General features: G+C 39.5%; 1 protein-coding gene across 2 annotated transcripts in view; it reads right to left on the bottom strand.

Annotated features, from left to right (window-relative positions):
* Positions 1 to 501: 501 nt before the first annotated feature.
* Positions 502 to 11,535, bottom strand: part of LOC137868337 (nck-associated protein 5-like) — a 58,964-nt gene continuing 47,930 nt past the window's right edge. Inside the window, exons 12-14 of one of the 2 annotated variants that reach the window (XM_068705067.1) lie at positions 7,300 to 7,686; positions 5,305 to 5,400; positions 502 to 4,098 (exon numbers count right to left, since the gene is read on the bottom strand). In XM_068705067.1, coding sequence (XP_068561168.1) covers positions 4,097 to 4,098; positions 5,305 to 5,400; positions 7,300 to 7,686 — 485 coding nt within the window. In that variant the 3' untranslated portion in view covers positions 502 to 4,096. Of the gene's footprint in view, positions 4,099 to 5,304; positions 5,401 to 7,299; positions 7,687 to 11,535 lie in introns of those variants that run through there. The other variant, XM_068705070.1, reaches the window with a different exon arrangement.

Raw genomic sequence — 11,535 nt, 5'->3', positions numbered from 1 at the left:
GTGTTGTAAGGAAATTCTTATTCCCACACTTCAGCTGTACTTCCTTTACTTTTTTCCTTCACTATATAAACCTCACACCAATTATTGCAACACATGGATGTCAATTTTAGAATAAGCCTACTTCATTCTTGTTTGCTTTTTCATTTTTAGTTTCCATCTGACAACGCTGTTTGGCAGCTCAATAGGAGTTTGCTTCCAGTTTGAGAAATTCCAGTCCAGTGCACATGACATGTTGGTTGTTATTCTGCAAATTGTTTGCTTTGAATTTAATGGAAAAAAAACAACTCTTGTTGTCACAGAGTTGGAAATGTAAGTTGGACCCAGTGCTCTGCAGCGCTTCCGTCTTTCATACGGGCAAACGGAGAGATTGGGCTGGAACCTTGGAGTGGAGGAAACTGTCTCCCCCGTTTGCATAAAAATCACACCTGTTCTTTTAGCCTCACAAATTCATTAAAATACAACAAACCAAAAGGCAGAATCCATAATGTTGTATAAGTATTGAAATAGTTTATTTTTTTCTTTCTTCTTTTACATAAAACAAAGAATATCAGTAATATACAATTCTCAATCCGCACTGCTAAGGTGACTGTCACACGAGAACATCACTGTTATTATTGGGTTCTGAAAAAAACAAACATTTAGAGGGAGAATAACTGTAATAGTGAGTAACAATATGTGCAATAAATGGTAAATTACACTCATCAGTGCAGAGTACAAATACAGGGCATTAGAGTAACTGTTAGAAAAATACAATACCCTTGTGAGAGTGAGACTCTTCATTATGTGAGTCATCTTAAAAACACAGACACCATGCTCCATCTACCCGTATCAGTACAGCCAATCTGTTCCCTGATCCATTAACACCTCGCCTCACCTATGTGCGCTACATATTTCAGTCATTAAACCTGTGTGATGCTATTGGCATGAACTCCCCTTTAAGTTTACAATTATTACTTTCAACATATACATGTAGCAAGTGAGTAAAGATTTAAAGAGGTAAATACAGTTAGATGACTAATGATATTGTGCGACGGTACAGTGCTCCATGGTTCTACATCACGTGAAAGTGTAAACTGTGTCTAGGGTTTCAAAACAATATGGCTATAGTCACCATGACAAGTCTGATATGTAGAGTCAGTTGCATTCATTTTCTGTATATGATTAGCTCAGAGCAGAGTTTGGCAATATGCATTTTGGCAAACATTTACGCACGAAGGGGCAGGGAGCCGACAAAGATGTGAGGGGGGAAACATTGCAAAGCAGCTAAAAGCATCAAATATGTCGGGATGCATTCAAAACACCACAAACATTACTATAAAGGACACAGCATACAAAATAGAGAGATAAACTGGTGAGGTATTATACAGTTAAATGTCCAGACAAAAACTGACAAGAAGAAAATATTGAGTTCAGGTAACATCCTTAAACCATTACAGAACAATGAAATCTGGTGTGTTCACTCAACCCAGTCGGCAGAAAAAATGTTGGCATTGTACCTTTCTGCAAACCGTGGGATACGTTGAATGTTAATGTTTCTGAAACAATTTCATACCAGTGTTGTGTGACACTTGCAGAAACACACAATGGAACGTGGTTAACGTTGTGAAACAATTGGTTAAGTTTAGGCAATAAAACTACTTGGTTAAGAGTAGAAAAAAGTTAATGGTTTGCGTAAACATAATAACGCAACAATACAAAAACATTACATAACATGCGTAAAGTCAATGTCTACTTTTGGTTTCACACGGTTCATGGACAGAGGTCTACTGGGTGAAGGATCTGTGTCTGTTTGACCCATCCACCACCCCTCCCACCTTCCCTTACTGGACATTCATGCTCATTGTACTTGTTTTAGTACCACTTATCTTTCAATAATGGTCGCTGGACAAACTACATCACTTGCTTTGAGCGAATGCAAAAACGCTGCATGGCATTCAACGTATCCGTGGTTTGCACGAACGTACTATGCCAAGATTTTTTTCCTCAGGACTGGGCTGGTTCACTGGCTGCAATGAAATGGTTGTACATTTTAAAGTTGAGGTTTACTTATTTAATCCACAGCATCTATCAGAGACAATAAATGGTATTTTCCCTGAGCTAGCACAACAATGTCCACAATGTGCCTACTAGGTGCTGAGGTTACATGCAAAACTCACTGCTTTGTCTTGATGTCATAACTGTGGAAATATGTAAAAAATACAGAATGCAGTACACACGTGAAGAGTTTCATGACAAGATGCAATGTGCACTGTTTTCAAAACGTATTTAAGGTAATTTCAAGCGTGATAGTCAGACCCATGATGGATGATATTCTAAATAGACCTTTGCTTAAGTAATGACAATATGTAATGTGTGTCATAAAACTGAGCAGTGCATATCAAGTTTCCCTCATCAGTATTTTTTACCTCTTGTGATGAAACTCGTCATATAATGGATATCAGATTCATACGATGCATTTCTGTGGTTAGAATAAGTCCGAGGGTGGTTGCATGCAAGTTGATATTAACATTGTGACAATAAAAAAAAGTTTCCAACAAGATAGTGCACACTTTAAAGAATCACATTACTAAGTCAGGTATAGAGCTCATGAATAGCAATCAGTAGTAAGTGCTGTACATAAAATGTCTTCAGGATGGAAGTCATAATTTGATCTTGAGTTTATAAGGTTCCATCTGAAAATAAATTACTGACATATTTATTGTAGCTTAGATATTCATAAGATCTTAATCAGAATTAGATCTTCACATAAACATGTATTAAAATGTTCATACATTGCTGGAGAATGCAAATAAATGTAGCTAAACAATCCATGCTCAGCAGGATTTTAGTGGAGGCCTTTAATTTGCATCATTAATCTCCAAAAGTGGCCACAGCTGGTGCCATAATGGAGGTATGGTGGTGAACTGGATGTGCTTGTGCAAAGTAAATTAAATGTTTAAACCTGCATTAACCAATTTTTTAATTTTTTTTTTTTAAATAAAATGGAATCAAATGATACTTTTTAGCTTCTTATGGCTCATTGTATTGGTTGTGCAGGCGCACAGTCAGATAAACCCACTGTGCGCTAACTGCGCACACCAAATGAGAACGCTACCAAGTGGCTTGTTCATGTAGTGAAACAGCTAGCAAGACCCAAAACTATTTCTAAAGAGTTGGTGGAGACCAAAAGCGGGATAAAAGGACTGTTCTACTTTGAATATAAGATTTGTAAAGTGGCCAGAACCAATCAGATAGGATGTTGCTTTTTGTCTGCTGGATATCAAAATAGGCAATTGCAAACATGTTAGCTATGTAAGTCATTGTGTTAAGCATTTGCTCTGTCCACTAGTGGCCACATTTTAAGTTTTAAAAAAACAGGTTACAAAAGCAAATATGTATGGAATTTGCTGTAATGTGTTTTGGTGTTTAGATTATGGAAGTATAAACAGTGTGTCCGCAAAGTACTGACAGTCCTATGTATACTGCTTTGTTAGAACAACATTTCAATCAGAAACAATTCAGTTAGAGCAGTTAGTTTAGCTAGCTAACAAGCATGGTTATGTCGTAGCAATGTAAACTCGCAGCTGCAGGCCACGTATGCTACACTGGGCCCAATGTTCAGGCGTTAACTTGTGTGCAACTGTGTTCATGAGATGATTACAAGTAGCCCTGAAAGAGCTACAGTAGCTAACCGCACATCACCAAAACAAAAAAGCTGGTCACGTTCATGTTTTTGTCAAAATTGTTACTTCTCAGAGTAAAAAAAAGGTAAAGGAAAATAACTACGTCTGTTTACCTCCAGTGCTGTGAGATAGCAGAGCTGTACATTTAGAAATTCAACCAGCTGCTCCCAGCTGATGCCAATGAGCTGAAAACCTCCAAAATGGCTGCCAGAAGGTTTATTACTACACCTGAAAGGCAGACTCAGTATCTCAACACTGCACTAAAACCCAGGTGGAAGCCCACAATGCCAAGCTCAGTTGTTGTCCAGCTCTGAGCGCTTCATCCTGACACAGTCACGCCGTATCCAAACGGTGGGACTTAGAGATCCTCCATGTGTGTTCAAGTGATAAATCCAACTGATTGATTGATTCCTTGCTTCAGGATGGCTCAGTAACTCTGAAATGGAAGATGTAGAGCAGAGTGAGATCCTGCAGCACGATGCCATGCATGCAAACAGCATGCAAAATAAAACGTCTGCCATATAAAGAAAAGTAACACATTTTTATAAATTGTTTTGTATAATGCAATATTTATTTGTTTATTTCCCCGGAAATGGTTAAATCACACACTGCAATACAATTCATGTGTGTGCTCAGAACCTGCATATACAGAGCCAATTTTATTAAAAAGAAAGTCAGCAACTCTTTCCGCTGACTGCACCTTAAACGACACCTTAAATTACAGTTTATGGTGAGTATTGTGTTGTTGTGAAGTTAATTTAACATGTACCAGTTTCACTTTTCCTGCACGCACTGTGGATAAAATGCAAATAGAAACAGACAACTTGATTTTGATTGCAGTGGGCAGGGATGACATTTATAAGGAACGTACTGCCCTGCATGTTGATGTGAAGTTGCATCATTTTCCCCACACAAATCAGTTGCTTAAGTTCAACTGGCACCAGATCTGATTTCTGGATGGTGACTGTGGGAATTCTGTGTATTATAATCTATATAAGAAAATGAGTGTATTTCTGTAAATGAAACAGATTTAATAAAATCATTACAATCGACACAGAATCGTTATGGGCATTTTGTTTGTGTGTTAGACAGCGCCTGTGCAACGTCAAAGCTGTGGCGCACACACACACACACACACACACACACACACACACACACACACACACACACACACACGCGCGGGTCGAAAATACCAGTGTAAATGTACTGTAGTGAGATGCAAATGATTTTTGGGAAGCTTGTGTCAGTCATGTGTTTAGTTGTCCCCACTAAGCTTACTTTCTGCTCTGTGGGGATGGAAATGAGTTTTTTACAGGAAAGTGTAGCATTTGAAGTGTTCTTTTGAGGCAAACTGCACAGTTTTTACGATATGAAGAAGAGAAATTGTTGCACTTCACTTCTTCATCTTTATAGCTACACGCCACAGTGACTTGGCTCACTTTGACTCTTGGAAGTGATAACTTAAAAATCGTTTATCTAGTTTTTTAGTATCCTATCATGAGGGAACTTCACAGTGTAACACTGGATAAAATAGTTAGAGAATAAAAATGTGGACACTGGAAAAACGATAAGTGGACACAGAATTTAACAGGTTTTCTGCCTGAAGTTATCACTTAAATAAACCTGTTCCATCGTCTCTTACAGTTGGCAAGCTGAAGTCTTGTCTGCTCTTTCTGTTGGCTTGGAGTGGCTCGTGTTTTCGATTTGATATAGGTCAACTTCTTTGGTTCCATCCCACCTGGAAAAAAGCACAGAGTGAAACTCATTTCAGAGGTTTTCACAGCAGTCAGACTTTAGTCTCTCTCCTGTCAAGTAGAGAAGTCAAATGTGGAGTTAGGAGAACAGAATGACACAGACAGGCTGACATCTGACATCTTCAAAGAGAGCAAGATTATCATTCTGAATTCAAAGTGGCAGGAGATTTGAGTGAGGTCTAAAGCATCTTGAAAGATGACAACATTGTAATTCTGACCTGAAAGTGACAACCACCTCTCCAAACTGAAACAATGTGCAAATGAAGCTTGAGTCTATGCTTCCTCAAATATGGGGTGAGAGTTTAGGTGGCCTAAATCAAACTGTTAAAAGTAGTCACTGTGTGTCAGAAGAAATTACTGATGGTTAGCAATCTGCACTTTCTCTGGGTCCAGAAGGGCTTCAGTGTCTGATACTCTTTTTCAAAATAACTTCAAAAATAACATTTGTGTTTTTATGACGCATGACCGAAAAAGTGAAAGTAATGAATTCAACTCTGTATTTATCAGCTCTAACGTAAGTTGTGAACGTTAGCATGTCTAGCTAACTAGATTACTACCTATTAACTGTGTTACTTAAAAGGCCAAGAAGCATTTCATCAGCTAAGTAGGTACATTTTTGGGGGATTTTGGGGTTAGGAAAAAGGCCTCCTTCACAGCACATCCATTGTATAGTATTTCCCCATTGCATGGGAGCTGGTCCTAGTGGTCCAGTTGATTTGAGTTTAAGCTAACGATAACAGCTCTTTTTTAGACTAAGTTAAAGTTTACTCCAGGAACCCTAGCCAAATAGTGATAAGTTCAGAAAACACATTTGTTAGTCCTCATCCGAGAGGCTTTTTCTCTTGAAATGTTAAAATTGAGACACAGTTACTATTTCAAAATTTCACAAATAAAGTTATGTTCTGTATGTAACCTCGGCAGTCTTCTTTATTTTCTTTATTGTTTTCTATCATCAGTGGGTGAGGATGATAACTTTTTGCGTACAAGTGGCTTAAATCTCAGTTTGCTTGCAAAATATCATGAATGTAGCCATTAAGTGCATATTTAAGAGAGCGGGATCTTATTTCAAAACGAGGAAACATTTAAAAGTCAGCCGGAGACGGTGAGTGAAACATAACTTTAATTAGCTAGCTAGCTAGAGCAACTTTAATAAAACCTGCAAGTGACAGTTGTCATTTCAGCCTGCACAATTGATGGTCATCGGCTAGAAATCAGAAGCCTGCTTTTGTCTACCTCTGTCTGAAATCAGGTTTTTAAAAATTACTACAAATTACGAGTCATAAATTTGCCACAGATATCATTGTAAACTGCATGCCATGCAAGAATGGAAAGCTTGACAGGCATGTAACATAAAAAAACCCCTGTTTCTTTTTTCTTTTACTACCGCAACATGACTTGTGATGAATTGAAATGAGAACAGATTGCCAATCACTTTCAAATAATAAAGTCAATCAAGCAAGACACAGCTGCTTTAACTGAGCACCAGCTCATTAAGTGTACCTGTGTTCCCCATTCCCATCATAGTCCTTGAAACTGTGCTGATGAAAATATATAGTGTGTGTGTGGTGGAGAACAACCTTCTTAACATGCTCCTCACAATGGATAGATGAATAATGAATTACCTGAGCAGAACCTTCATTGGGTATTTCCTTTTTGAACGAGAGTGACAGATGTCAGAGATTTGCATCCTGTTATATGGCTAATACAGAACAATTTGTTCTTTAAAAAAATTGCATTTAAGATTACATTTTTCTATCTATTTTGATATATGAGATGAGAGCAGGAGTTTAGTGGAAGAGGAAGAAGAAAACCCTACGAGCGTCATCTTTACTTCAGCAGCCCACACACTGCTTCTTGCAGAAACTTCTGTGGCTTTACTGTACCTGGTGGTGGTCTGGGCAGCCTGCTCTGGGTATCACACACACTGGCAGAGGTCACAATGGGTTCAGATTGGGGTTGGATGGGCTGGAGGAAGGCCACAGTGGGGAAAGGCACTGACTGGATATGGGTCATAGAGGAGTCGGAGAGGGAGTTTGGCACCCCTGCATGGCTGCAGTCCTTAAAGCTGGAGGGTATTCTCCACCGGGGTAATGGGGAAAGAGACATGTCCTCACTGGAGGAACCGGGGACACTGGGTGGACTGAGGGACTGTTCTGGGGTTGATGAGGATTTGGGGAGGAGGTGCAGGATGGAGGAGAAGAAGGAACAGGATTCAGGAAGGGGAATGGTCCCAATTCCACTGTCCAACGTTCGCATCTTGCAGCCGGAGCCTGCGGCACAAGGAGAACAGTCGAAGTGGCTCAGGGTCGTGGGAAAGAGAAAGAGAACAACAGGAATGAAACAACAGGGTAACCATGGTTGAAGTGGCGCTAAAGAAACTGTAAAATGTATGTACACTAACATAATAATTGACTGTCTAGTGTCTCGAAGGACAGTCTGGGGTAAGTTGTTCCATGTGGAGAACAAACTGTTTGTCATTCATGGATAACAACCCAGTCAACACAAAAAATGTTGCCGTTGTAGGTTTCTGCCACCCGCAGTATACATTAAACGTTGACGTTTCTGAACAAAAAATAAGTCATAGACGTGTTTCATATCAACCTCGTAACACGCTTGCAGCGACGCACAATTACACGTAGCCGCTCAATATACTACATGACTTGCTCAGATCGAATTCAAAAGCGTTAACATTCAAAGTAACAGTGGTTTGAAGAAACGCACAAAGCAAACCATTTTTGACTGGGCTGTGGATAAGCTGCTAGAAATGATAACTGATGATTTGAATCAGTTGAAATACGTTCACTATCAAATGAGAGCAGCTTTACCAATCAATATTAATGGATCTTTCTGCGGTATCGTAAGCTTGTTTCCCTGATGCCTCCTTGTTGTTCCTGCAACATCATCCTGACTGTTTGAGCTCAAAGCAGCGGATTCTAGTGTTGTGTTTTTGATCATTTCAAAGCAGACATGCAACAGATGGTTTGTCTGGGTAAAGATTTTTCTGATCACACCCTACATGTAGCCCTGCCACAGAGGACGACTCGGCCAAAACAAATCAAGGCCACTTAAACCACTGCTGCTTTGTATTACAGATGTTGTTTAATGGGTGTGCGACTACTAGCATGCATTGATCACACTGTGAATGTGAAAGGCACGGAATGGCATATGACATGAAACTTAAATACACCCCATATGTGTGTATTTTGTTTGCAACATATCAAACATAACTGCCAAACACACACAGTTATGTTGTATGTGATGTTTCTCAGCTTTGAGATTAAAGATGCAGAATTTGCATTGCTCAATCAAAAGTCTGACATTGTGCCTCCAGAATTACACAATATAACACAGTTGCACTAATGAAGCTTGACGCTATACGTATATGTGGAGTTTCTATCATTTACATTTGGATCAGAGAATCATCTATCTTGCAAAACAAATCTTCAACAAATATCCTCCAGCTGTTGTCATGCATGCTCATGTTATCTGTACCCTGTGGCAGGAACCTGCAGGCGATCTCTCACTGGAGCAAAAGAAACAGCTGCTCCCCCTTTATTAATTAAGACTTTACACCTCTCTTCTGGGATACAAGCTCATTTTCCCCCCTGTTTTCTCATTCCGTGTTTAAGCTAGAGTGCTCAAATTAATAGAGTTTTTCAAATTTGTCACCTAAGGGAAATATTATAGGACCAGTTTTATGTACTTTTCCGTTAAAATAAACAACATACTCACGTCGTATTACAAATGAGTTACAAATATCCGCGTATGCAGCATTGAAAATATCTTAGTAGCTCGGAATAGCTTAATTTAGAGCATGAGCCATGGACACATTGTAGCAATGTCACTAACATCCATTGTAGTTATGTTGCTGCTTTTCATGTATCAAACAATTTTTGCTTTAAGTGTCTGTCAGTGAAGCAGCGCTTGAAATGGAAATGGTAATTTATACCGTTGTAAACAAGAACAATTAATTGAATTGAGAAGACACTGAACAGAGACACTATTGATTAGTTTGGTCTTTAGTTGGAAGTTAACAAGAACCGCTGTGACACAGTCTTCCCTGGAAAGGCAGAATCACAGAGGATGAGAAATGATTGTTTTCAACAAGCCTTTCGCATGTACGGTGAGGTTGTTGTCCTCCTCACATCACATCCCCTCTCTGTTATGCCAAGCTCAATCAATAACTGCTCCATGTCACAAAGCAACACTGCAGTAATAATCTTCAGATTTATTGTTTTGGCCAGTGTGTCGATTGACAGCTGAATCGACGGTGTTTGCTCTGTTGTCTGGATAAATATTTTTACAGTTAGCATTTAAACATTTGCAGGGACATTATTTGTAGTTCAAAGTGCTGACTATAGCTAATCAGTCTAGCCTGGAAACTGACGTGAGCACTTTTGTTGTGCTAACTTATTCTGTGAGCAATGGTCCAACACGGACGTGTGTCCGTGTATATCCGTGTGTCCGTGCTTGTCGATGAGGAGAATGCGGGCCGTGGTTCAGTGTAGCGCTTTTTGTGTTGTGTCACTCCCCATCGGTGAATAGTAGAATTTTAAAATAAGAGAGAAGAAGAAGAAGTCTAATTTGATGAGAAATAACAAAAATAGTCTCAGATGTACAAATGTGGCTCCTCAGTATAAACTACAGACCTTGTTTTAATCTTGTTTTTTGTTTGACTAACGTTATTTTGAAGCATCAAGTTAAAAACGATTCAACTCTTCATGAGGCCCAACAAGTTTATGCCAAGCTTGGATGGTTTAATTCAGCTCACAGCTGAAGGCAAACTTAATTCACTCAGCAGTGGCTTGGGTGAGCGTGCTTAACTGGTGCAGTACTGAAATTTTAATGAGGTGATTAACCCCTGAGGGCAGGCGTTCACCTGAATCAAACACGCTTGATATTTGCAGCGGCTTGCCGATGGTGTCACTCTGGCCACTGAAATTCCGGCAGGGTCTGTCAGCGTCCTCTACCTGAGCGATGTGGAGAGTTTTATCTGCAGCTATTTTTAACTTAGTAAGTGACCACAATGAAATACGGACCAAATGAAGTTTTACTTGTTGTCTAGTTTCAGTCTAGTTTCAGTCTCCTTCGCTCTCATTTTTGGCTTAAGTTAAATAGTAAGTTACCTTAAGTTAAATAGTAAGTGGAAAATAACTCATGTGTGTTGGTCAGTGTGAGCGAGAGAGATCACATTTGCACCAAAGTGTCATTGAGCAGCAAAATGGACCTGAAGTGTTTTGACATATTTGAGATACTTGCCCATAAATCCATTTTCAATAAGAGACCCGTTTGAACCACACCCAGGAATTATTAGAACTGATTCAAAAGAGACCCAAAGACAGTCGATCCCGATCGGAAAAGACCTGATAATTAGATCCAAAATGTGGTTGAACCAAACAGACCCAAGCGGGGAGAAAACAGCAATACATGCAGCAGCAATACACGTCCTTTTTACCTGAACTTCACATTTCACACCCTGTCTGCCCCCCAAAACATTTTTCTGGACATGTGATGATCATGCCACGCCATTATCTGGTCATTAGATAATTTGGGAATTGGACATGTCGTCGCAAATAACCCTTCTCAAGAAACATATCTCCTTCCAACCTCTCTGAGCAATGAATTTCACTATTTCACGATGTTTAACCAAGACTAGCACGTAATCCACAAAACCAGTCCCAAAATGTAGACATTCTGATTAATTATGTCTATGAAGCAGACAGAGCCGGATAGTTGTTGGACTCTGGTTGGGGCTGGTTGATGCTACGCTATGATGGGCCAGTTTGAGGGGTGGGACTTAGCGAAGGGTCAAGACAATACAATGGGACCCTACTTAACCCATTTAGACTGACTTGTGTCCCTAGCTGGGTCTTGGTCCCAGGTGGCCTTTGAAGGTCTCTGGCACAGAGTTTCAGTAATTCAACTACTTTTTATCATTTTTATTTGTATTATTTACAGCTACAAGCACCTGTTTGGTTGGCACTATACACCAACAACTAAGATCCTTTCCAAGAAAATCAAAGTGGATCTCTGTGTATTATTTAATTGCTGAATTTGTCAGCTTTATGCACTCTTTTGGGTGTAATGATTGGGTTGCTTATTACCAAACACCTGCTGTA

The sequence above is a fragment of the Cebidichthys violaceus genome, unplaced genomic scaffold, assembly GCF_023349555.1.
Source record: "Cebidichthys violaceus isolate CVI_PGR_0920_01 unplaced genomic scaffold, fCebVio1.0.p SCAF_11, whole genome shotgun sequence".
Classification (NCBI taxonomy): domain Eukaryota; kingdom Metazoa; phylum Chordata; class Actinopteri; order Perciformes; family Stichaeidae; genus Cebidichthys; species Cebidichthys violaceus.
The sequence above is the reverse complement of the archived record's forward strand: the minus strand, read 5'-3'. Positions and strand labels throughout refer to the sequence as shown.